The sequence below is a fragment of the Lutra lutra genome, chromosome 1, assembly GCF_902655055.1.
Source record: "Lutra lutra chromosome 1, mLutLut1.2, whole genome shotgun sequence".
In the NCBI taxonomy this organism is placed as follows: Eukaryota; Metazoa; Chordata; class Mammalia; order Carnivora; family Mustelidae; genus Lutra; species Lutra lutra.
Window position 1 is genome coordinate 206,627,521 of NC_062278.1, and position 26,450 is coordinate 206,653,970.

Consider the following 26,450-nt stretch of genomic DNA (forward strand, 5'->3'; position numbering starts at 1 on the left):
TTACTCAAACTTAGTTGAAGCTGTCAGGACACTCTTCAGGTACTTTTTAAGTTGGGACTGTAATAGACCATATGTTGAAGATGAAAGCAGATTAGTTAGGAGATTAAGACAGCCGCATAGAGCAGCTGTGGTCTTCACTGTCTGATAGTTGGAGTCAGACTGCCCTAATCTTAAGAAGGCGATCTTCTTCAACCACCTTTGATTTTTTTTCCTCCCTTTTGGACCAGGGTCAGAAAGAAAGTTCAACATAAAAGGCAGGAAATAATCACATTTTCACTTTCTTTGCAATCTCTGGTGTAGGTATTTATGAACCCAGTCCGTTTTGAACAGTTTCCCTTTATACCCCCAAATCAGTCTGTGTTGAGAAAGTTTAGTCCTCTGATTATTCTGCAATGCCTTATTATTCTGTAATACTGTTCTGTAAATTATACTTCATTCTTTTTTTTAATCATTTAATTTTCTGTTAAATAAGATTTTTAGAAATGCATTGTTACTGAAAGATTCTCTGAAAGATTGAGTTAAACTCTTAATAAAAGTCTTATTTTTATGGATGCTTGGGTGGCTCAGTCTGTTAATCGTCTGACTCTTGATAATTGATTCAGGTCATGATCTCAGGGTTGTGAGAGAGAGCCCTGCATTGAGCTCTGATCTGGGCATGGAACCTGTTTAAGATTCTCTCTCTCCCTCTGTTCCTTCTCCATTGCTTGTGTGTGCATATGCTCTCATGCTCTCTCTAAAAGAAAAAAAAAATTTATTTTTTAATTTATTTTTTTAGCAACTTCTTTCCTTCCTCGGTCTCTGTGTTTTATAAATTAAATATCTTTTTTTTTTCCTCAACCATTATTTGCTCATCGAGGAGGACTGATTCTTTTTATTTTTTTAAGATTTTTATTTATTTATTTATTTGTCAGAGGGAGCAGCAGGCAGAGAGAAGCAGGCTCCCCTCTAAGCAAGGAGCCTGATGTAGGACCCAATCCCAGGACTCCAGAATCCTAACCAGCCAAAAGGCAGATGCCCAACCGACTGAGGCCCCCACACATTCCCAGGAGGACTGATTCTTTTCTTTTTTTTTTTTTTAAGATTTTATTTATTTATTTGACAGAGAGAGATCACAGTAGACAGAGGCAGGCAGAGAGAGAGAGAGGGAAGCAGGCTCCCTGCTGAGCAGAGAGCCCGATGCGGGACTCGATCCCAGGACCCTGGGATCATGACCTGAGCCGAAGGCAGTGGCTTAACCCACTGAGCCACCCAGGCACCCAGGAGGACTGATTCTTAAACTTCATTTTAATCAGCTGTGTCACCTTTGATTCTCATTTTTCTCCTGAGCCAAATAGGACTATTAACACTTGAAATTGCTCAGAATTTGAGACTTAGCTGAAATGGACTAGGAAATGAGGGCTGAGTCCAAAATGATAGACTTGAACTTACCCTATCCTCCCATTTTTTTTTTTTTAAAGATTTTTTATTTATTTATTTGCCAGAGAGAGAGCACAAGCAGGCAGAGAGGCAGGCAGAGAGAGAGGAGGAAGCAGGCTCCCTGCTGAGCAGAGAGCCCGATGCGGGGCTCGATCCCAGGACCCTGAGATCATGACCTGAGCTGAAGGCAGCGGCTTAACCCACTGAGCCACCCAGGCGCCCCCCTATCCTCCCATTTGTCGGGGCTGAAGGTTGCCTCTCATTCTCTTTGCAACATAAGTCTTAGTGTTTTTAGTCTCACAGATACTAGTGAGGAGATGTTTTCTTCCTTTTGAATGTTTGACTTAACCAGACTTGTTAAATGTGAAACTAAGGAGATTTAGCACATATTTGATTGTGTACGTTGTATCATTGCCAGGAGATTTCTTAAACCAATTCTTAACGAAATTTTACCTAATAGAAAGAAGAATAAATCCCATCGGGATATTAAGCGAATGCAGTGTGAGTGTACACCTCTTTCTAAAGATGAAAGAGCTCAAGGTGAAATAGCATGTGGGGAAGATTGTCTTAACCGTCTCCTCATGATTGAATGGTAAGTAAATTAAAATGTTCTGATTTTGTTCAGTCGTTCTATTAAATGTCTCAAAATAGTAGAAAGAATTAGTGATGAATCAGATTTAATTTTTCTCCTACCTGTCGTTGAGTATTTATAAGCAATGAAATCTCCAATGTATAACAGTGTTTATAAGGAGATAGATTTCTCTTGCATTGTACATTATAGTATACTTTGACAGTGCTCTGTAAAGTACCCCTAAAACTAATGTTGTAACCTTTTATCTCTTACAATGTTCGTGTCTTGAGAGGTAAATGTTGGTATTTTTTTAGCTTTTACTATAAGATGAGATAAAACCCTAGCATTTCAAAAGTGCATAAAGTAAAATGTCTTCCAAACCCCAATCCCTCTATTTCTGGTCTTTCCCGGTACTTTTTATACCTATACCAACATTCATAGATATTTCCACTTTTTACATATAGAAATGAAATCTTTACCATATGTACTTTTTTGAATTTTATCCCCTCACCCTGGCCCAAACACACATGAACACATAATTAAATATGTTTTGGATGCCTGTTCAGAGCAATGCATACAGACCTATCTTAATCTTTTCTAGGTTGCTTTATATAGTCTGTTTATAGTTAACTCATAATTATTTATCTCCTCTTAAGACATTTTCTTCTATATTTTTCTTATAAGGCATAAACGTCTTTACATTAAAAAAGTGTGGTTAATTTTTTTTTTACCAGTTTGATTGATGAAAAATTGGATCATTTTTTAACACGAGAATATGAAGGTGATTTATAATGTAGATACTTTGTTCTTAGTGTTAATAAAGTGTTTTCTTTCAAACTCAGTTTTTTATTTTGCTCATGTTCTAGTGTTAGGAGAATAAAACCTATACCTCAGAAAAATAAAGAGAAAGCACTTTGATATTCTTTTATTAAACTGAAAGTAGAGATGACATACATGTGTAAGAAGAGGAGACAGAAGAGTTAGCACTATTCTTCTAACTTGACATTGTGGCCCTGGCCTCTGTACTTTTCTGACTTTTCCTTCCAACCTTGCTAAAGAGATGGGAAGTATAGGATACCTTTCTTTATGTGTTTCCCACAGTCAAACTTGGAGTAGTTGTCAGGATCAGGTTCAAATTTAAGCTGGTGTTCGTAACTCTACATAATTGATCGACGACCTGCCCTTCAATCTTCCTGCAGCCCACTTCTCTTACCAGTCATCTTCTGCTGTTTTCTCCATCCCTCAAGTGGGCCTTGTTCCCTGTTTCTGCACCGAGGCAGATGCCTTTGTTGTATCTCTTGTTTGTTTGTTTTTGTTGTTGTTGTTATTTGATCGTTTTTATCCACATCCTATGTGTCATTAGAGATTAATTTTCTCCACTTCTCATTTTAGTTCTTCTCGGTGTCCAAATGGGGATTATTGTTCCAATAGACGGTTTCAGAGAAAACAGCATGCAGATGTGGAAGTCATACTCACAGAAAAGAAAGGCTGGGGCTTGAGAGCTGCCAAAGACCTTCCTTCGTAAGTTATGTCTTAATCCTCTTTCACTTTATTTTTGTATTGTTGAAGTTCGTTAGCTACTTTGTAGGAAAATAATGTGTTTGTTACACTGAAGTTTAATAAAGTTTAATAATGATTATTCTGAGGTTGCCTGGGTGGCTCAGTTGATTAAGCATCTGCCCTTGACTCAGGTCATGATCCCCAGGTCCAGGGATCAAGTCCTGAGTCGGGCTCCTTGCTCACTGGGGAGTCTGCTTCTCCCTCTGCCTTCCGCTTCCCCTGCTTGTGCTCTCTCTCTCTGACGAGTAAATAAATTAAAAAAAATTTTTAAAGCTTTTATTTATTTATTTGTCAGAGAAAGCACATAAGCAGGCAGAGTGGCAGGCAGAGGCAGAGAGAGAAGCAGGCTCCCTGCTGGACAAAGGAGCCCTATTTGGGACTTGATCCTGGGACTCCAGGATCATGACCTGAGCCGAAGGCAGCTGCTCAACCGACTGAGCCACCCAGGTGTCCCTAAAATTTTTTTTTAAAAAGAAAATATTTTCAATTGTTTCCTAAAGCTCTTTAGCCTTTCTAAGCTTTTCACAAAGAACCCTGCTTTGGTAAAATACCCTAGCACTGAATGTTTCCAGATTTCCCATATTTTCCTACTCATATAATTTCCATATGCTGATGGTAGTGTCAGTTTCATGCTTTAGTTCCAAACTATTTAGATCTTCACCGGTAGATCATTCCTGTCGAAGAGGACATATTGTGAGATATGCACAGGGTGAGGAAGGCTTTGGAGCTAATCTGCTAGTTAGTTACTGTTAAATACCATGACATTCCCTGTGTATAGTATACTCCTTTCTTCTCCAGTACTGAAGATATTAAATAACCAAGGAAAGACCAGTCAGGGTTGGAAGGTATCTGAGAGACGCCAAGAAGAGTGATTAATCAGGAGTATTGATAGATACTAGAGAAAACTCACAGAGGATGTTGTGAGAGAAAAGGTCTATTTGACCTTTAACATCTTCAGAGACCTTTGAATAAAGGCAGTAGAAGCGCCGCTATATTTAAATTGCCATCTTTTTTCTTAGGCATAAAGCCTTTAATATTTCAGTGCCTCCTGATTTCCTCAGAGCTGTTTCTCAGCTGTAAATCACTGTTTTCATGATTATAAACCAGACTTGAGTGTTTGTTTTAGTATCTGGTTAGATCAGGAATACATATTTTGGTAGTATGTATAAATGTAAAAGTGTCTTATAATCAACATTTTTTGGAAAAATATTAGGAAGGAGAAAACCTCAGTTAAATGCTAGGTACTTTATATGTATTTTGTATAATACCAAATTTATCCACTTACATTTTATTAAATGCATTATTTTTACAGGGATGTATGTTTTCCATAAAGCTCCTAGGCAGGAAGTGCTATTGTTTCCCCTTTGTTTTGCCAGGAACACCTTTGTGCTAGAATATTGTGGAGAAGTACTTGATCATAAAGAGTTTAAAGCCCGGGTAAAGGAGTATGCACGGAACAAAAACATCCACTACTATTTCATGGCCCTGAAGAATGATGAGGTGAGCAGCATGAATGTGTTTGCTTTGAAACAGATCCGGATATTGTTGAGTTTGAAAGGGTCATTGAACGGACAGATTTTTAAAAGACATTAAATGACAAAAAAGAGGAGCAGAATAGTATATATAGTTTTTGTTTATAAAAAGAGTGGGAGAGGGAGATATTTACATATATAGGCAAATGTAAACATACATGCTTCATATTATAACTCTTAAAAATGACTGATATCTCCAAAGAGGTTTATTTATTTATTTTTTTTGATGTGGGTTTTATTTGTCAATACTTAAATAAAAATTAAAGCTAAGAAATGGAAAGATACTTACTAAACCACTGAAAAGCAACAAGCCCCATTATACGTTGACATAAATGTTTTTATGAAAATAAAGCATTTTCAAATGATTTGTGTTTTAAACGTGAGTACCATTGTTTTACATTTTTACAAATCTCTTTAATGTCTGGTATAATAAAATTTAGCTAGATTCTCATATCTGTCTCTTTATTTAGTCCTGGAAAACCTAATTCTAGGTCCTACCCCAGCACCTGTTGAATCTATTTCTAAGGGTGGGTCCAGCAGGAGTTTTAACAGGCTCTCTGGGAATTCAGATAGACACTGTAGTTTGAGAGCTCCTGCACTGTGGTATAATATGCACTTTAAAATGGAGTTTTGTACATGAGAAATGAGATTGGAATATAAGAGGGTATAAGAAGTAGCTAAAAGTAAATGGAAGAATTATTGGTGGATATGGAGATAATTTTCCTTATAAGTAAGATGTTTATGGTTAGCAGATCTCCTAGAGGAAGCCGTTGGATATATGTCTCTTGGATGTGTCTATACATAAAAGAGGAGGAGGGATTGGAAATATAGGTCGTACATTTGCCTAGTGCCTTTCCTTCACAAAATATACATGTATTTTGTGGTCTCATTTCTAACTCTTAAAAATGATCCTTTTCCCTAGATAATAGATGCCACTCAGAAAGGAAACTGTTCTCGTTTCATGAATCACAGCTGTGAACCAAACTGTGAAACTCAAAAAGTAAGTTGAGGTAGATTTAGAGTTTGGGATATTTGTTCAAGATTGCTGTTCTCTTGGGGCACCTGGGTGGCTCAGTCATTAAGCATCTGCCTTAGGCTCAGATCATGATCCCAGGGTCTTGGGATCAAGCCCCTGCATTGGGATTCCTGCTCGGCAGGGAGCCTGCTTTCCCCTCTCCAACTCCCCTGTGCTTGTATTCCCTCTCGCTATTTCTCTCTGTCATAAATAATTATAAATCTTAAAAAAAAAATTGCTGTTCTACATTAAGGGTACCTGTGGATTTTATTTTTTCAATCATTTGAATTGTTTTTTCCTACTCTATTGTTAAAAATCTTATTTTGAAATAAGTTTAAGTATATAAAATAGTGCAGAAACAGTATAGAGTTCCATATGCTTCACTTAGCTTCCCCAAATGCTCACATTGTATATAACCATTATACAGGTACCCAATCCAAGAAATACTATTAACTGTTAACTAATCTAAAGTCTTTATTCAGATTTTGTTATCTCTCATTTTTTTCTTGACTAGGAGCCAATCCAGGAACTCCCATTGCATTTAATTGTCACTTCTCTTTGCCCATAAATTTTTATCTATTTTTTTTTTAAAGATTTAATTTATTTGATAGAGAGGGACACAGTAAGAGAGGGAATACTATCACGGGGAGTGGGAGAGGGAGAGGGAGAAGCCGGCTTCCCACCGAGCAGGGAGCCTGATGTGGGGCTCAATCCCAGGACCCTGAGATCATGACCTGAGCCGAAGGCAGATGCTTAGTGGCTGAGCCACCCAGGCGCCCTAATTTTAGCTGTTATTTCAAGGTACCAAACTGAACTTTAATTTTGATGAAGTCCAACATGTACTATTATATTCACATTTTTATCAGCTCTTATCCAGGTGCCAAAGTTGGCTGTTTTAATAACATAAGGAGCTGAATAGCCACAGATGAGAAGGATTATATGTGATACACATGTGGTTACACTGCTTCTCCTCAACAAAGCTAGGCTCTGGGTCTTGCTCATCTCAATGTCCCTATGCCTGGCACATAGTTGACACTTGATAAATTCATTTATTGAATTTGTTTTTGAGCTTAGATGAAACAATATATATGTTAGAACATTGGTTCTTTTTTAGGCTAAGAAGGCTATGGACCTGCTCCCTAGAGAAGTAATGGTTCGCAATTCATATTAATGGTTCTCAATCAATGGTTCCATTTCATATTAAAATAGTATTTTTTAAAATTTTTTTGTCTTTTGAATCTGTGTGCTAATAGATCTTAGATATGGCTCTTCCAAGAGCCAAGCCATATAATAAATAGGAGAACCCAGTCCATAATCATTTAACCAAAATTCTGGTTCTAGTTTTGCCTGTAGCTGGTGGCCACACGTCTAACTGTGAGACTCCAGGTGTACTCTGTCCCTTTATCTCTTTAAGTCTGGGCTTTTTCATCAGTAACATGTTCACATGGTCTGGACAGGAGCTCTATAGTTGACTTATATCTTACATGTTCTGGAACTACAAGTTCTAACCCCTGTGTATTTAGTCCCATTTTAATTTTTGAGTTTCATGCAGCTGTTCTCATGCTTTCCTTCCCTTTCACTACTCTGAGTCATATGACCACCAGTTTTTGTTGAAATTAAACATTTGGCATCATTATTTACATGGTTCCATGCTCCATTTTATCTTAGAATACAGTTACTTTTTTTTTTTAAGATTTTATTTATTTATTTGACAGAGATCACAGGTAGGCAGAGAGGCAGGCAGAGAGAGGAGGAAGCAGGCTCCCTGCTGAGCAGAGAGCCCGATTCGGGGCTCAATCCCAGGATCCTGGGACCATGACCTGAGCTGAAGGCAGAGGCTTTAACCCACTGAGCCACCCAGGCGCCCCAGAATACAGTTACTTTTAACATAAGGTAGTACCAGTTGGCCTATAATTATAGTCAGTGATGCCAAGCATTCCCTATTTGTCTATTTTTAGTACAAGTGAATATTTACTCTGTGGAAATGTATATTATACAAATTAAAGTAGCAGTTGCTTTTATTAGAGATAAATTATAGATGATGGTATTAAGTAAGAGTAACAAATACATTTATTTTAAAAGAAAGTTCCCTATTTGCTATTTGGAAAAGCTTTTATTGTCTAAAGGCACATACATAATTAAGGCAGATGAGGATCTTTAAAGAAAAACACACAGATTGGGACACCTGGGTGGCTCAGTCGGTTGAGTGGCTGCCTTCAGCTCTGGTCATGATCCCAGCGTCCTGGGATCGAGTCCGACATTGGCTCCTTGCTCAGCAGGGAGCCTGCTTCTCCCTCTGCCTCTACCTGCTACTCTGTCTGCCTGTGCTCTCTCTCTCTCTCTCTGACAAATAAATAAATAAAATCTTAAAAAAAAAAGAAAAAAAACACACAGATTAATCAGTTACTAATTTCTTTTCTTTTAAAACCAACATCTCAGTGGACTGTGAACGGACAACTGAGGGTCGGGTTTTTTACCACCAAACTGGTTACTTCAGGCTCAGAGTTAACATTTGACTATCAGTTCCAAAGATACGGGTGAGTATTGTTTTGATTCTGTTTTGCTGCTTCTGATGGGGCAGTAGACTGTTCAGATATAGAGATATAAAACTTTGATGTGAACAACTAAAAAGTTGTATGTGCCTCCAGGTCTTTACTCTTTCAGTTTTGTGTGTTTTTCCTACTGTATGACATTTGTGGACGTTAAGGGATTTATGCAGGAACTGTATAATCTTCCTCTGAATTCTATGCTGTCTTATTTATATAATTATGTTCCATATGTAATTAAAAAAAACCCCTTTTTATTATAGAAATGTCTAGTGTGTTTGTGTGTGCATATAAAGAGAATATAATCTCTGTGTATCTATCATTTATCTTTTTGTTACCAGCTCATGACTAATTTTTTCTGATCTCTACTCATTGTACTGTGAAAGATAATTTACTTGTTCTCTCTAGCAAAATAATAACTGATGCAGTAGCAGTGAATACACCTAGCATCTATGTTGTGGTTTCATAGAACCCCACTAAAAGGAACAGGGTTCCTTGGAGGAGTGTTGATTTCAGGTTAAGACAGAAATTGAACAGGGTGATCTTGGATTATTTTGTTGTGTCAGAAAACCAGTTATAATAGTTGAGAGTCCTGTCAAAGGAACTTGGAGCTAGCTTGAATAGGCTCTCATATTAGTGAGAGAGTTCTCATTAACACTTAAGCATCAATAAGGATAATAACTATGGTGATTTGAAACTTACTATGTAAAACCCATGAGATTTAATGATACTTTAAAAATAAAACTGCATTAGTTATAATAGAAGGGAACCGATTTATGATTTTTTTCCCATGTTTTAGATATTTTTTATTGTGGAAAATGTCACATAACATTAAGTTCACCTTTTTAACTTTTTAAAGTATATAGTTTAGTAGTACAGTCATTTTTGTACAGCTATCACCACTGTCTAGTTCCAGAACATTTTCAGCACCCCAAAAGCAGACCCCGTATGTATTAACAAGCTCTCATGCCCTATTTCCCCCTTTTCTTAGCCCCTGGCAAACACTAATCTACTTTCTATATCTGTGGATTTTTCTGGATGTTTCACATATGTGGAATCATGCCAATGTGGTCCTTTGTGACTTCATTTAGAAAACATTCAATGTTTTCAAGGTTCATTCATGTTGTAGCATGTACCAATATTTCATTCCTTTTTAATGGCTAAATAATATTCCACTGCATGTATATACCGTATTTTGTTTTTCCATTCATATGTTAATGCACATTTGGGTGGTTTCCACTTTTTTGCTATTGTGAATAATGCTGCAGTGAACATTGGTGAATCAATCAATTCATGATTTTTAAAAAGTAGTTTAAAAGTTTAAAAAGGGAAAAAAAAAAGAGTCAAGCATTTATCCTGCCTTCCCCAAGTGAATTCTGCTTTAGATTAAACCAAATAGTTGATGAGAAGAAGTTCTTCTCTTGGAGGTCATTTCAGCTAATAAATGAAGTAGTAACAGTATCAGCGTTTTGCAGCACCTCATGAACTAATGGATCTAGGCAGTCAGTGGTATAGCAGTCACGGGATGAGTCCAGACCACGTTGTATGTAGGGCTCTGTATTTTTTTCCTCTTATGTTCGCACTGTCCTCTTTGAAGGAAAAGGTACTAGAAATACTAGAAATCAAGTGTTTGTGATGTCCTGCTCTATTTATTGAATGATTTATTTTTATGCCTTTGATTACTGCTGTCATAAACTGAATCTATCAGTTTACTTTAGTATAGTTTTTCATGCTTTTCTCAAGTCACAGAATAAATGGCTGTGATGGTTTGTACCCAAGCTTGTAGACTAGGCCTGTATTCTTTCCACCACTTTTCCTTGACTCCGTTGTAGTAGTTACTTCTTAACAATGTTTCTTATTAGTATCTCATCCTTATGTGGTAACTTTTACATGTTTCCTTTTAAATAACCTGAACATACTGAATTTTATATCTGTGTATATGTATTTATAACAGTATGTTTTGTTTATTCTGTGTACCTGTTACATTTACATATAAGAGATGTTGAACTATTTAAGCAGTTTTGTTCTCAGCTCAAATGTGTATATGCTCTTTTATTTTTATATATTAGTAGGTACTCGCAAAATGAAGAAATTTCTCATTAACTTCTTGACTGATTTTAATAAGGGAAGGTTGGAAAAAGAATGAATATTTTTTAAGAGCAGTTTTCAGGCATTTCCTTTAAATAGTACCAGGTTTGTTGGAGTCTCTTAAAATAATTACTTGTTTTAGGCTGAATAGAATTCTCTTTCATATGTGATTGTTATATTGCTGACATTTTTATATGGTTTACTTTCACATAACATGTTTCCTGTGCCCTTTAAACAGAAAAGAAGCTCAGAAATGTTTCTGTGGGTCAGCTAATTGCCGAGGTTACCTGGGAGGAGAGAACAGAGTCAGTATCAGAGCAGCAGGAGGAAAAATGAAGAAGGAACGGTCCCGTAAGAAGGATTCAGTAAGTGTTTTGTTCTTTCTTTCAATTTTTACCATGTATGTTTTAAGAAGGGAGGTAGCTTTTCTGATTGAAATTTGAAAAGTCAAACTACAAACAGAGAAAGTCAGGATCAGATGAGATAATCAGGAAAAGAAGTATGGTTGCTATTTTTATTTCCAGTTCATAGAGATTAGAATTAGGTACAGAGAACTATTGAAGTCATGTTGTAAAACACATGGGCTAATAGTTTTTTTGGGGCCTGTAAAAATCTAATCCTAAGTACAAATAAAATGTTCATCTACTAGCTTACTTAAGTCTGATCTACATTCCTAATCGTTTCATAGTGGTTTGTTTTTTTGTTTGGAACTCTTAAAAGGTTGCAAGTGTTCTTACAATCTCTGAAAACCCTCTTTGGAGTATAAGGTGAGTTTTGAGAGGTGACAGGCAACCAAAGAGTGAGAATGGAATGGTGAAGGTAGTCTTTTCATTTACTATATTAGCATAGTAATTAATGGCCTTTTTTATACCTCAGCTCACCTCAGTTATACTGGAGGAAGGAGTTATCTTGTTAATAAAGGGACTCTTGCCTGGGACAAGGACTTTGTGGTTTTTTTTTGTTTTTGTTTTTGTTTTTTAAATCCCCCCTTCCCTTTTTCTGAGAATCCCTACACCAAAACAGTATTTCTTAGCCTCAGAACCACCTGGCAGGGCCCGTAATGAAAATGCACATTCCTGGGTCCATCCCCAGACTTATGAATCCTAGTGGAGGGCTAGGAGCAGGAGCTAGGGGTCTAAAGGGATTAGTCAGCAAATTCCCCTATGATTGTTTAGCAGCTAGCTCATGCCATGGCTTTTCTTATAAATGGCTGCATAGATTAAGTATAAATTACTGTTTAGATTAGGAGATAGAAGATGTATTGGGACAAAGGGATAAAAGTGTAATGGTTAAAAGGTGATGTCAGTAAGCCCAAATTAATTGGAGAGAATTAATTATGGAACATCTGAATTCTGTAAGGAGATATAGATAGCAAAAAGCATTGGAAAGGGCAGTTGAAAAATTTTAAAAGGCCTTTTAAAAAGTACCAAAAGGAAAGTTTCAACAAATAGCACCCAAGATGAACGCGTTCTTTAGAGTATTGTGTATACTTTAGCTGTCCTTTTTGGAGAGCATATGTACCATAGTGGTCTGCCAGGCACTCTGCTAAGTACTTGACACATTAACTCATGTAATTCTCACAATAAGCTCTGAAATTGGGTACAAGGATTTTTTTTTTTTTTTTTTTTAAACAGATGAGAACATTAAGGTATCACCTAGTAGGTAATGGAAGTGAACTAGCTCTTGTCTTTGCTCTTAACCGTTATGTTGCACTGCAGATTGTGGAGAGTAGTTCCATCCTCTTCCAACTCAGACAGTTGTGCTAGACAACTAGATAGATAACAACCAATGTTTCTGTGTGCTAGAAAATAAATTTTAAAATTTATTACATTGTTTTGTTTAGAGTTTTAGAAGTGGTATAATATGTTTATTTCTGCAATTTGTTTTTTTTTTACTCTTTATTTTAAAATTTGATCCACATTGATAAATATGTAAACATATTTTTAACTACTATTAAGTTTTTCATCATATGAGTTTATAATATATAGTCCTTCTAATGAACACTAGTGTTTTTAAGCTTTTGCTCTTCCTGTCACAGCATCTGTACATGTTTCTGTAAGGTATATCCATGGAAGTGGAGTCACTGGGTCCTAGCTGATTAGTATTTTTTTAAAGATTTTATTTATTTATTTGACAGATCACAAGTAGGCAGAGAGGCAGGTAGAGAGAGAGAGGGAAGCAGGCTCCCTGCTGAGCAGAGAGCCTATGCGGGACTTGATTCTAGGACCCTGAGATCATGACCTGAGCCAAAGGCAGAGGCTTAATCCACTGAGCCACCCAGGCCCCGCCCCCCGCCTGTTAGCCTTCTTGACTTTGACTATTGCAGGAAATTTTTCTCTGAACTCCATTAATATTGCTTTTATTTTTAACTCTCCTTTTCTTTTCTTCTTCTTTTTTTTTTTTTTAAAGATTCTATTTATTTGATAGAGAGAGACACCAAGAGAGGGAACACAAGCAGGGGGAGTGGGAGAGGGAGAAGCAGGTTTCCCGCTGAGCAGGGTGCCCGATGTGGGACTCGATTCCAGGACCCTGGGATCATGACCTGAGCAGAAGGCAGGCGCTAAAGGACTGAGCCACTCAGGCGCCCCAACTCTCATTTTCTTTGATAGTTTATCAGAATAGCCACAAAATAGTCGTTAAACGTGTTGACCTATGCTAAAATCTTCATAAAAACTTCCCTTTGGCTATCTCCTATTCTCAAAGCTTACAGAATAAACATTTCTTAAAAACTGTATTATTGGTGGGGAGTATCCTTATAATGTGATGGTTTCTTAGGCAGTGTTATAACTCCATCATACCATTACCAGATGACTTCCCCTTTTTTTTTTTTTTTTAAAGTTTTTATTTATTTGACAGATCACAAGTAGGCAGAGAGGCAGGTAGAGAGAGAAAGGAAGGGAAGCAGGCTCTCCACTGAACGGAGAGCCCAATGCGGGGCTCAATCCCAGGACCCTAAGATCATGACCTGAGCCGAAGGCAGAAGCTTTAATCCACTGAGCCACCCAGGCGCCCCCAGATGGCTTTCTATCTGATAAGATTCAGGAACAATCCCAGTGCACCAAGTGTAGGCATTCCTTTGTTTGCTTGTGTTTATTTTGATTATGGTGTGTCAGTATCAGTATAGGCTTTGGCATTATAGACTAAGTTAGGTGTAACATGAATCCAGTCATCATGGGTTGCCCCAGGTATGAATTTGACTTTATTCTGGAATAGAATGCTGTAGCTAAAACTTTGGCCAGATAGAGGAATGAGCCAGAACGATTTTAGATTCCTAGGAGGGTTATTTGCCCTGCCGATAATGAAGAGTTGAGCTCTAGTTTACTTTTTCTTGGATTGTTGCCCTCTGAAATTCCCTTTTGCATGCCTAGATTCTGAATTTTAGTCAGCTATAGTTGAGAGTCTTGGGAATTCTGTTGGGTAGAGGATGCTATGGAGAGGACAAGATAGGACAGTTTAAAATGTAGTTTTGCATATTTTAATTATTAAGAAGAGTATGTTAATAGTACTATAGCCTACAACCTCCATATCAGCCCTTGATTGGTAAACTTTTTTTTTATTTCTTGCTCTTATGATTGCATCTTTATATAGTCACCTCCTTAACAAAGCTAAAAGCTCTTCCAATTGAAGTTGGTTGTCTTTTTTGGGGATGTCACAAACCAGGTAACTAATAACCCAATGTATTTTACTAGGTAACTAAATACTTAGCTGATGGAAATATATTAAGTCCCTATAACCTGATGATATTTGTAGTTTGTGAAGTACAAGCAGGAAATAGTCGGAAACTTCTCTTAGTTTCTTTTGAGTTTGTGAAACTAATGATAACTAATTTACACAATAAGGAGGGTGAAAAGGTACATACTTGCTTTCAACACAAAACAAGTATTAATATCTAAAGTATATAGAGCATTCCTACTAATTAATAAAGAAAAAGCCAGCACAAAGGAAAAATAAAAAGACACCATCCAGACACTTCACTAATCCAAATAACCAATAAACATAGAAAGATGTTCAACCTCATTAGGAATCAGGGCAGTATCAGTTAAAGCTATCAGGTGTCATTTACATGCCTATCAGATTGGTAAAAAGTCTGATGACTTGTGAGAACAGGATCTCCTACACTGCTCGGGGGCTGTAAATGGGTACAGCTGCCTTTTTTTTTTTTTTTTTTTTTTTTTTTTTTTTTTTTTTTTTTTTTTTTTTTTTTTAGATTTTCTTTATTTGTCCTAGAGAGGGAGAGAGTAGAGCTTGCCAGGGTGGGGAGTGGCAGGCAGAGGGAGAAAGAGCAAGGAGCCTGATGCTGGACCCGATCCCAGGATCATGACCTGAGCTGAAGGCAGACGCTTAACTAACTAAACCACCCTGGCATCCTTGGGTGCAACCACTTTTGAAAACACTTTGGAATTAATTACTGAAAGTGAATGGATATGTATCTAGAGTCACAGCAGCATTGCTTATATTAGAAAAAGTAGAAACAACTCAAATATCCATTAACACTAATATAGACAATTTATAATGTAATCCTAGACTTAAAAATTTGTCATGAAAGTGAAGGACTAGGGCTCCATGCAACAGAACGGAGGACTCCTAAAATGTAAGGATGAAACACAAGCATGACAAAAGTTTTGTCCAGTATAATTTCCAGAAAGATTTAAAAAATAGACAAAATTAAATTATAATATTTAGGGTTTTGTATAGATGATAAACCTATTTTAAAAATAATGATTTTCTAAAGAAGTTAGGAGATGTTCTCTTAAGAGCAAAGAGGAGGTATTATAAGAAGGGGAGGGCACATGGAGCACTTAAGGGATGCTGGCAATGTTGTCATCCCCCCGGCCTTCTTATCACATGCATGCTGATTTTATGGATAATGCTCACCTGTTTGTTAAACTTACTTGTTTACAAATCATTTATATACTTCTATGTGTACTGTATTTCATCAGGAAGTAATAAAAATACTGCTTAGACCAATTAAAGATGGTTGATGGCCAAAATACTAAAGTATTAAAAAAGAGTAAATTAGGGGTACCTGGGTGGCTCAGTTGGTTAAGCACCTGACTTTGTCTCAGGTCATGATCCCAGGGTTCTGGGATCAAGCCCTGTACAGGACTCCTTGCTCAATGGGAGCCTGATTCTCCTTCTCCCTACCCCTCCCGTGTTCATTCTCTCTCTCTCTCTCTCTCTCTCTGACAAATAAATTAAATCTTTAAGAAAAAAAAGTAAATAATTTCTTGGACTGATTAAGCACTTAACAGAATAAATTTTTAAATGCTATAGAATTTTGCATTTTTGTATATATAAATGTTCATGTATCAGTAATTAAAATATACCTTAACCATTTTTATACTTTCATATTGATTTTTTTTTAAGATTTTATTTATTTATTTGACAGAGATCACAAGTAGGCAGAGAGGCAGGCAGAGTTGGGGGGAACCAGGCTCCCTGCTGTACAGAGAGCCTGATGCAGGGTTCGATCCCAGGATCCTGGGATCATGACCTGAGCTGAGGGCACAGGCTCTAACCCACTGAGCCACCCAGGCGCCCCATTCCTGTTGATTTTTAGTTACTTCAGATCCTTTCTGGAAGGTGGTGATACATAAATTAAAAATAAGTACTTCTAGTAAATGTAGATTAATGAAAGCAATCAGTTGGCCTCCTGGCTCCCTTCCTCCCAGGTATCCTAAAAGCTATTAATCCCACAATTCACAATTGATTGTCCACTTGAGTACCCAAAATTATGGACGCTGTATCATACATAGGATTGGCATGATAACTTTTATGTATGTCAGTACAACCACTAAGCTCATAATTGTAGTGGGAGGTTCAAAGGTTATTCAGTTTCTGTATTTTGTTTGCAAAATTTTGTTATTTTTACTTCAGTTTCTGCAGGTTTACTGTTTATTTCCTTAAGAAAGAATGCTACTGTTTTTATTTACCAGTGGAGTTTTATATACTGTAATGTCTATTCAATAAATGTTTATTAAATGAAAAATTTAAGAACTCAGTTTTATCTCTTAAGTATTCAGAGTTAGAGAGGCCTTTCCTGGCTAATTAGGAAAAGAAAACCCCACCTCTCTCTCTTCTTTTAAAAAGATTTATTTATTTTGGTGGGGGCAGTTACAAATAGACTGCCTTGGTTGCAGAGCCCCATGTGGGGCTCAATCTCAGGACCTGAGATCATGACCCAAGCTGAAATTCAAGAGTCAGGGGCTTAACTGAGCTACCCAGGTGCCCCAGAAAACCCCATCTCTTAGCCCAGTAGTATTTGTGTCTCAAAACTCTGTCCAAAGTGAGGTTCTGGCTGTTGCACTTGGGGAAAAGTGGAATTTTAAAGCCCTTGGTCTTTCCTATTCTAATCCTCTAGAATTTAAGACACAGGAGGTTTTACATTTAGGATATGCAGGGGAAAACCATCATTAAGGAAATTGTCCTGAATTAATGTTTAACCATAAACTGGTTTTTCTGTATATGTCCTTAATCTCTTCAAAACATAAGTGATACTGGAAATGAAAAAGAAATGAGCCTTAAGTGTACATTTTAGAAGGAAAAAAGTGAGTTTACATTTCTTCAGAGTCTTGTAAGTAGCATTTCATGTTTTCTTATTTTTGTTCCTTAGAGTTATGTGATTTTTGTGGTATAATATAAAATAGAAATGTTTAGTGCCTTGCCTAAAATTATGTTGAGATGATAAAAAGTTAAGTAACAGAAAATTTCCTTAAGGGATGCCGGGTGACTCAGTCAGTTAAGCCTCTGCCTTCCGCTCAGGTTATGATCAAGTCCTTGGTCGGGCTTCTTGCTCAGTGGGGAGTCTGCTTCTCCCTCTGCCTGCCACCCTCCCTGCTCATGCTCTTAATCTCTCTCTGGCAAATAAATAAATAAACAAATAAAAATCTTTAAATAAAAGGAAAATTTCCTTAAGATTCTTGTCTTTTAGGGGCGCCGGGTGGCTCAGTGGGTTAAGCCTCTGCCTTCGGCTCAGGTCATGATCCCGGGGTTCTGGGATCAAGCCCTGCATCTGGCTCTCTGCTCAGCGGGGAGCCTGCTTCCCTTCCTCTGTCTCTCTGCCCGCCTCTCTGCCTACTTGTGATCTCTATCTGTCAAATAAATAAATAAAATCTTTAAAGAAAAAAAAAAAGATTCTTGTCTTTTGGATTTGCTTTCCTCTAATTTATTACCAGTGCATTCTAGAATTTTATCATTTCAGGCCATATTGGTTTACTGCTGTCTTTATATCTCTTCTGTGTTACTTGCTGTCTTGTGTAGATTTTATTCTGTTATTGCCACACTACTTATTCTCAAATTCCATGTTAATCATATTATTCCCCTTTTTGGGTTCAGTAATGGAGCTTTCTTGCTCATTCACATCAAATACAGATTCTTTTACATAACACCTCCAAGATCTTCTGATCAAACACCAGCCTTCCTTTTGATGAGGTTTTTCTTACTTCCTCACCATACCTTATCTGCTCCAGCCTGGCCAAGCTGGCACTATCACAATTTTCCATTTCCCTATGCTCAAGATTTTACTTCACTCCCTCCTTTATCTTACCTGTTGCTAGCCCTGCTTCTATGACTCTCATTCTAACCACTCCCTTCCCTCATAGTTTTTTAACATTTTACAATTAATGCTTTATTATTTGTTTTCATATGAATTTTATCTCCCCAATAATAAGTTCTGTAAGGTATCTTTATATCTTTTGTAAGACAGCTGGAAAACAACCATTGGTGGGTTTTTTGTTGTTGTTTCCCATTGTTTAAATGTAATATTTGAAACTTCCAGAGAAATTATATATGTTACAAGGCATAATTATAAAAGAACCACTTGTGAGCACTTCTCTCCTTTGTGCTCCCTGCTTAGCCCCTAGAGGATACCACTGTTTTGAATTTTGTGTCATACCTCCATTGCCTTCTTAAAATTGATTTTTCAGGCATGCATCTATGAAAATTTTGTTTTTGAGGTTTATATAATCAGAGTCATACAGCATGTAATCTTCTGGAACTTTTTTCATGTAACATGTTCATAAGATTGATGAATCTTGTTGCATTGGCTGCACTTGATTCCTTTCACTGTGCTATAATAATCCATTGTATGAAAATGCTAATTTATATAACCTGGCCACAGACATTTGTTAACAGTTCTTTGCTATTACAGTGGTCATTCAGTGAGCTTGGTATAACATGTGTCTAGAAGTATCTTTACGATTTATTCTTAGGTGTGCAGTGCTACGCATAGGGGATACAAATATTTTATTTTTGAAGCCAGTGCTTTATTTCTTCTGGCATACTTTTCACCTAACATTAATTTGCTCTGTCTCCTGTAAGAGTAGATTTTTGTTTGTTTTGGTTCATTTGCAGTGACTTTAGCACCTAGGATTATACTTGACATATATTAAGTACTTGGTTAATATTTGATGAGTGAATGAAATGCTTTTCAAATTGATCGTACCAGTTTTTACTTTCATCAACAGCAAAAATTCCTTTTGATCTACATCTTTGCCTAGATTTGATATTATCAGACTTAATTTTTTTCCCCAGATTAACCTAGTAAATATGACATGATTTCCCACTGTGGGTCTAATTGTGTTTTCCTTATCACTGGCAAGGTTGAGCATCTTTTTAGGTTGTTTGATTCTTAGATTAGTGGCGCATTTGTTGTTGTTTTTATAACCAGATACTTTTTCTTTGCTATGGCAGGTGGATGGAGAGCTAGAAGCTCTGCTGGAGAACGGTGAGGGTCTCTCTGATAAAAACCAGGTGCTCAGCTTATCCCGGCTAATGGTTAGAATTGAAACCTTGGAACAGAAACTTACCTGTCTTGAGCTTATACAGGTGAGTTCTTTGATATTAATTTATTTTTTGTTTCTGAATTTGAGTTGGTGCATCTAAAGTGCAGTTTAGAATGATGGCAGGAGAAGGGATAACTCTGAGAAGAGTTACTCTTATTTTTAAAATGGTTTGAAAATTCTATATGACTTTGAAAGTTTGTACTCTTAAAAATGTCGAGTTTGGCATCATTTAGTTTTTTAGTAGCTCTTGTTTGCTTTCTCTCTCTAGCCAAAGAGCATGGTGGGATTTTTTTTGTGTAACAGTTCATGACATTTGATATAGTCCCCTCTATGATTATTAGTATGCCAAGGCCATTTTTACCACAGAATCTTGAAGCAAGGAATTTTAATGATAATCTCGTTTACTCCACTTTATTAAGTATGCCACAAGAAGTTGAACAATTTTTAAAAAAGGATGATTTAAAAGAAAACTAAGAGAAAAAAGCCTTTTGAAAAAACATCTGAATGGAAGAGAGAAATGAAAATGATTTACACTATTATAGTTTTAGGTTTTTCAATAAAAATGAATATAATTTGGTTCTTGGTCTTTCAGATTTGAATTTCATTGTAAATGACATATTGATGTTTGTTTTTCTGTAAAGTCTATTTATATAAAGTCCAAGTTGACTGGATACAATTTAGGTATCAAAAAAAGTTATGGGATGCCTGGGTGGCTCAGTTGGTTGGGCGGCTGCCTTCGGCTCAGGTCATGATCCCAGCGTCCTGGGATCGAGTCCCACATCGGGCTCCTTGTTCTGTGGGGAGCCTGCTTCTCCCTCTGCCTCTGCCTGCCACTCTGTCTGCCTGTGCTCTCTCTCTCTCTCTAACAAATAAATAAATAAAATCTTTAAAAAAAAAAAGTTATAATTTCTTTAAAGCATTTATTTGTATACTTTTAGTTGCATTAATCACAATAGAGTTTCTAGGTAAAGTTTTGTGAATATAAACAGACTTTTTATTCCTCTCTGTGGACCCTTTTTAATGTTCTGTCTGGTATTGCCCACCCCCAATCCAATACCCTGCATCCTGCTTCCCTTCCCCCACGGAAGAACACACATTCACAGTCTTGCCTGAAGTCTTTTCTGGAACGTCATGGGCTGTCTTTGTTGTGGATTTGGATGGCAGAACTAGGTGATGGCCGGGAAAGTAACCAGAAGCTTCAGGAAGAGGTCAGTTCACAATCAACTTGCCTATTTCTTAAAACTGCCATATAGAGTGCTTAGGTTAAGTGATAATATGAGTAATAATGAATTTACCATCATAATTACCATTGGACTGAAATAAATATCACCTCAGTGTCATTCCTATAGCTATAACCTTTTACGTAGACTTCGCTAGTAGTGAGTTTGCCCCATGGTTTTTCCTAAAGTATCCCTGTAGCTGAGACTGCGTAGTTGGGAAGTGCAAGAGCAGGATATCACATCATAGTTAAGTGAAGGATCTAGTTTGTTGCTAAAGCCATAGTTTTAAACGGGCAACCATGTGAAACTTATATTTGGGGGCTCTAAAAAATTGGTGAAGAGCTGAATTCTGGAATGGCAAGAGTAAGAACATTTTGAGGAATCAATAAGTGTTTTAAGATCTAAATAAGTGTTCCTTGGCATTGTCATTAGTGGAGTTGTGATATTTATACCTTCCTATGAAGTAATATTTTTAATCTAGTTTAAATGTAGTTCTTTTTAATCATGGTTTCTAATATAATACTGAAGTCATTTAAAAATGCACTTTAAAAACAAAACAGAAGTGAGCAAGTAAGTGGTTGTCTTGCCTCCCTTCTTCTCCCAGGAGATTTGGCAATAAGTAGAAGTTGAGGAAGACTTGGAGTTTCTTCCTCCCTCCCTTCCTTTCTCCCTTTTTCCTGCCCCTCCCCATTCCTTTTTGTACAGATCTAGTTGACTTTATTAAATGATTCTATGAGTAATGATTAAATGAATTCAGCAGTATTCCATCTAGAAAGTAGAGAGGAACAACTTACTTTGGGGTTTCTGTAGATCTGCATTGGGGAGTACTTTGGAAGAAATTCTTGGATTTCAGAGTGGAGGGGATGGTTATCTCTGGAGAGAGAGTCTTTGTTAGCTGTTTATCAGAGGCTAAAAGAGGTAAGTAATAGCTGCATTTTTTGTGGGTGAAATATCATTTAAATATATGTTGTTGCATAGTTCCCAAGCCTATATCACAGTCACTTGGAAAACTTTTTAGAAAAACATAGCAGGATAAGGTCCACTAGTATATATATTTTAAAAGATCGACACAGGTTTGAGAACTACTGGTAGAAGATATTAATCGATCCTGTTTGATATTGGGAGCAGTTACCTGCTCTACATTTTATTCTTGCTGGTCAGTCTTTAAAAAGAGGAAACTAATATTATAACATTTAACCCTTTTGTAGTTATAGAGACTTAGGTCTTGATAAGACAGTAAAGAAAACCCACAGGTCTTTCAAAAATGATCTGAGTCCCAACCAGAGATTTGAAAAGTCAACTATATAGAGTGATGTGACTTTTTTTTTTTTTTAATTTGTTTAATCAGATTATAAAGACTTTGGAACACTTACCCATTCCTACTAAAAATATGTTGGAGGAAAGCAAAGTACTTCCAATTATTCAACGCTGGTCTCAGACCAAAACTGCCATTCCTCAGTTGAGTGAAGGAGATGGATATTCAAGTGAGAATACATCACGTGCTCACACACCACTCAACACACCTGATCCTTCCACCAAGCTGAGCACAGAAGCTGACACAGACACCCCCAAGAAGCTCATGTTTCGGAGACTCAAAATTATAAGTGAAAATAGCATGGACAGTGCTATCTCTGATGCTACCAGTGAGTTGGAAGGCAAGGACGGCAAAGAGGACCTTGACCAGTTAGAAAATGTCCCTGTAGAAGAAGAGGAAGAGTTACAGTCACAGCAGCTACTCACACAACAGCTACCTGAATCTAAAGTTGAGAGTGAAATCACTGTGGAAGCCAGTAAGCTACCCACATCTGAACCAGAGGCTGACACTGAAATAGAGCCCAAAGAGGGCAATGGCCCGAAACTGGAAGAAACCATTGCTGAGGAAACGCCGTCCCAGGATGAAGAGGAGGGTGTATCTGATGTGGAGAGTGAGAGGAGCCAGGAACAGCCAGATAAAACAGTAGATATAAGTGATTTGGCCACCAAGCTCCTGGATAGTTGGAAAGACCTAAAGGTAAGAAAACATTTTTGTTTATTTTAACCTGAATTACTCACATCTAGAGTTCCACGAATCTTACGTTGAATTACCTACTTCTTTAGCTATACATCTATTTGAAAAATGGAATGTCGTCTCTCTTACTGACAGCTGATTATAAATGTCTCAGACATCTTTTAAACCTTGGCAAGAGATATAGCAGCCAAACTAATATACAGATATATCCCCTTTTCTTCATTTAGAAAAGCATATCACAGCAGTGAATTCAGTTTTTCAAGTGCTCTTTACATTAAAAACAAAGCCAGAAATCCTTTGAGGAGCAAACGTGTGATTTTATGTTTGAAAATTCTTTGTAAGATCCTAGGTTAAAAAAAAAAAAAAGAATGTTTAAGTTGATTGGAAATTAATATATTGCATTAATTAGAAATTAAAATTAAAAATTAAATGGAGAACCAAGGTAATTTAGCAACTTCTCATCAAAAATGATTGAACATAAATTTCTGTTCCAGTAAAATAACTTTATATAGAGGTAATTGGTATTCAGTTCCCCCGTTGTTTTTGAAATAGGCCTGCTGTTTAAATGCCTATTTCTTTGGACAAATATGTGATCTAGAGGAAAAATAGAGGGGTCTGGAACCCTTAACGCTTAATACATACATAATCTCTGGTTAAAGAATGTAGCAAGATATGTAGGGTTTGCTCTATAGAAAGCCCAGGCTGGGTCTTGGATAAACACAGAAGTGATTAACAGGATGAGCCTAGAAGAGAGGTGTTACATTTTGATTGTAAGTGATTTGGATCTGGGGTTCAGGTCTTGAGGATCCCGTGGGACCAGGTTACTTGCTAGCTTCTGTTTTTCTGTTCCTCTCTTCTGCCAGAAGTAAAGCAGCCAGATAAACCAGCAGTGCTGGTTTATGTGCAGCAAGATGGACATCTGAATCCTCTCTGTCCCCAGTTATGACTACAAAGCTCACCCAGTAGATCCTGCAATTTGACCCATACGAAACTGGCCTTATACTGAGCAGAATGAGTAGTGGGTTGGTTGTGCACTGTGCTTACTTTCGGCATTTGTAATTTGCTGTGTTGAGACCCTTCTTTAAGTATTGTGTGGTTTCAGCTCTCATTGACCTATTCATGCTACTCTTTCTCACCACTTAGAGTTTATCATTAACTCAACCTTATGAAATTCTTCCTTTTTATAAACTTTAGTAAAAGGAAGGATTCATAGTAAATCGGGTTATGATACGACATGTGAACTACAGGAACCAGAATTTCAGTTAAATTGAAAGAGATGCTGGGATGGTCATTTGGGTGAACCTTCATTTAAGGCCTGCTTTGTGAGGGCACAGGAGTCTGGAAGAAGTCCCTCTTGTGTTCAGAGACTGCTAGTAGAGCCTATGGCATGACTGGCTTCATAAGGAAGGTGGGAATGGAAACATGAACATGAGTGGACACAGAAAGGCCTTACAGACATGGTTTTATAGAGCAAGGGTGGGGGGCAGACCCAGTAGTACACTTCTGCCTGCTAAGTCTCTGGTTGACATAATTTTCAGAAATGAGACATAATCATCATTTCTTAAAAACCTGTCTTAAAATCTAGGAGAAGTAAGTACTTTTGTTTCTCTATGTGGTAGTTTTTATTGTCATGGTAGCGGTATGAATAACTCTCTGGGATATCCTTAACTCAGTTAGCTATAACTGGTCATTTAAACTCACACTCTAGACATTTTTGAGTCCTATGAACTTATTCCTTCCCCTGCTTGTCATCCTCCCTCCTCCTATCTGAAAGATCAAAGCAGTTGCATAGTACTACGTAGTTTGATGATCCTCTTGATTTGAGGTTTAAAATTTTATTCATACTTTTAAAATATAGCCTTCCTAACCTTCATATTTTGGATTTATCTGATTCTTAGCATCAAAGAAGCCATTAAATAAGATTTTCCTTCTTCACACTTCTATTTTGCTCTGGAATCATTACCCATCTAGAATTGGAATACTGAAAGAGGTTGTTACTTGACTGAACTGTGATGTTTTGTTACACATTGGTGCTGGGGCTCTTAATTCATCTGTCATTCTAATTAACATTTACCATGGTTCTAATTTCAAAACTCTGATTGTGGTTGTCCTTAAATAAAATATTTTAGCTAGCATTTAACCAGAACATTGAAATCAGAAACCTGTAATATGAACATGTCTTAGATAAACACATGGATTTGATGTGATTACTATATACCCATACTATCCCGGCATTGAAAGAGTTAACTACTTCTGTCTGACTTCCACCTATGTGTTCAAGTAGACATTGGCAGAAAAGAAAATGTCTTACTCAACCAACCTTTGTTAAGCACCTGTTGCCAAGCACTGTGTTAGTTGCTGATGTTAATTCCAAGATCATACTAAAAAGCATTGATCTAAGATTGTGGTTAGCCACTCCAAGCTTCCCTGACCTTCTGGGGCCACTGTAACGTTGTTGGACATGTGTTCCACTTGGCCTTTCTACACACTGGATGGAGTGAAGAACTGAAAGAGGTTGCTTCAGATCCTTAATCTTGATTTTGCTGTGAAGGCAGACCGTAGGGATCATCAGTAAATGAGAGAGGGTGGGAGGGAAGGGAATGAAGCTTCATGAATTACTCTTTGTCCTCCCAGATCTGATGATGATCCCCCTTGTAACTTGAACCATTTCCATCTAGCTTCTCAGGGCAGCAAGGAGCTTGTTAACATCACCAGCTGACCATGTGTCTCCTTTTCTCAACTCCATTTTCAACTTCGTGCTGAAGAAAAACAAGAACCTAGCGTGCATTCTGTGAAGAAACAGGAAGATGGTTGGGAAGTTGGATGATGCATGAAAAATATAATAGGTGAAAAGAGGACAGAGGTGGTTAACTCACTGGCGCCGGCGTTATTTTGGTGCGTCCATTGACGACAATGGATGTCGTTCTGGGAAAATCCCGACTCCTGGCGAGAAAGGATTAAGTGAGCTACTTTTTCTATACCTCTATACACAGGACTGCTGCCTTGGCTTCACAGGGCTTACACATTTTGACTCCTAAAGTAGACCTCAACAAGAAACATCACCTAACACATTGCTACACATAAGCATGGATTCATTGTCACATGCAGATTTACCAGGCTACATTTTCAGCAGGGACATGTGCATATATTTCTGTTCACAAAAGGAATTATTGTACATCACCCCTCATGCTGAAAATCTACCCTAGACTTCACAGGGCAAAACAGCTGGTTTTAAGTGGTGATTAATTATAATTTGACTGGAAAAGTCTTCATTCATTTGGATCATGAGAAGAAGAGGTAAGGTTCCCATGAATTTGGCAGTTTTTGTTTCAGTTAAATACCCAGTAGATTATGATGGCTAGTGATTCCAGAGCCTCTCTTGTAAATACTGAGGTTACAGGATGTGCATTTCTCCTTATAAAGAGATCTGGGTAGTTATAATTACACCTGGATTAGATGATTTAAGGGCAACATTCTGTATATGCGATAAGTTGGACTATTTTTTTTTTTTTCAAATTTATTTGACAGCACAAGCAGGGGGAGCAGAAGGCAGAGGGAGAGAGAGAAGCAGCTCCCCACTGAGCAGAGAACCCAACACTGGGCTCGATCCCAGGGCTCTGGGATCATGACCTAAGCTGAAGGCAGATGCTCAACAGACTGAGCCACCCAGGTGCCCCAAGTTGCACTATTCTTAATGATACTTTTTTTTTT

At 37.3% G+C, this 26,450-nt stretch overlaps 1 protein-coding gene across 3 annotated transcripts in view; it reads left to right on the forward strand.

Annotated features, from left to right (window-relative positions):
- SETD2 (SET domain containing 2, histone lysine methyltransferase) overlaps positions 1 to 26,450 on the forward strand; it is a 127,324-nt gene that overhangs the window by 42,231 nt on the left and 58,643 nt on the right. For 2 of the 3 annotated variants that reach the window (XM_047695324.1, XM_047695334.1), the window contains 9 exons: positions 1,877 to 2,008; positions 3,380 to 3,508; positions 4,924 to 5,047; positions 6,002 to 6,079; positions 8,534 to 8,631; positions 10,967 to 11,093; positions 19,420 to 19,554; positions 20,600 to 20,719; positions 22,080 to 22,742. In XM_047695324.1, coding sequence (XP_047551280.1) covers positions 1,877 to 2,008; positions 3,380 to 3,508; positions 4,924 to 5,047; positions 6,002 to 6,079; positions 8,534 to 8,631; positions 10,967 to 11,093; positions 19,420 to 19,554; positions 20,600 to 20,719; positions 22,080 to 22,742 — 1,606 coding nt within the window. Of the gene's footprint in view, positions 1 to 1,876; positions 2,009 to 3,379; positions 3,509 to 4,923; positions 5,048 to 6,001; positions 6,080 to 8,533; positions 8,632 to 10,966; positions 11,094 to 19,419; positions 19,555 to 20,599; positions 20,720 to 22,079; positions 22,743 to 25,718; positions 26,037 to 26,450 lie in introns of those variants that run through there. The other variant, XM_047695354.1, reaches the window with a different exon arrangement.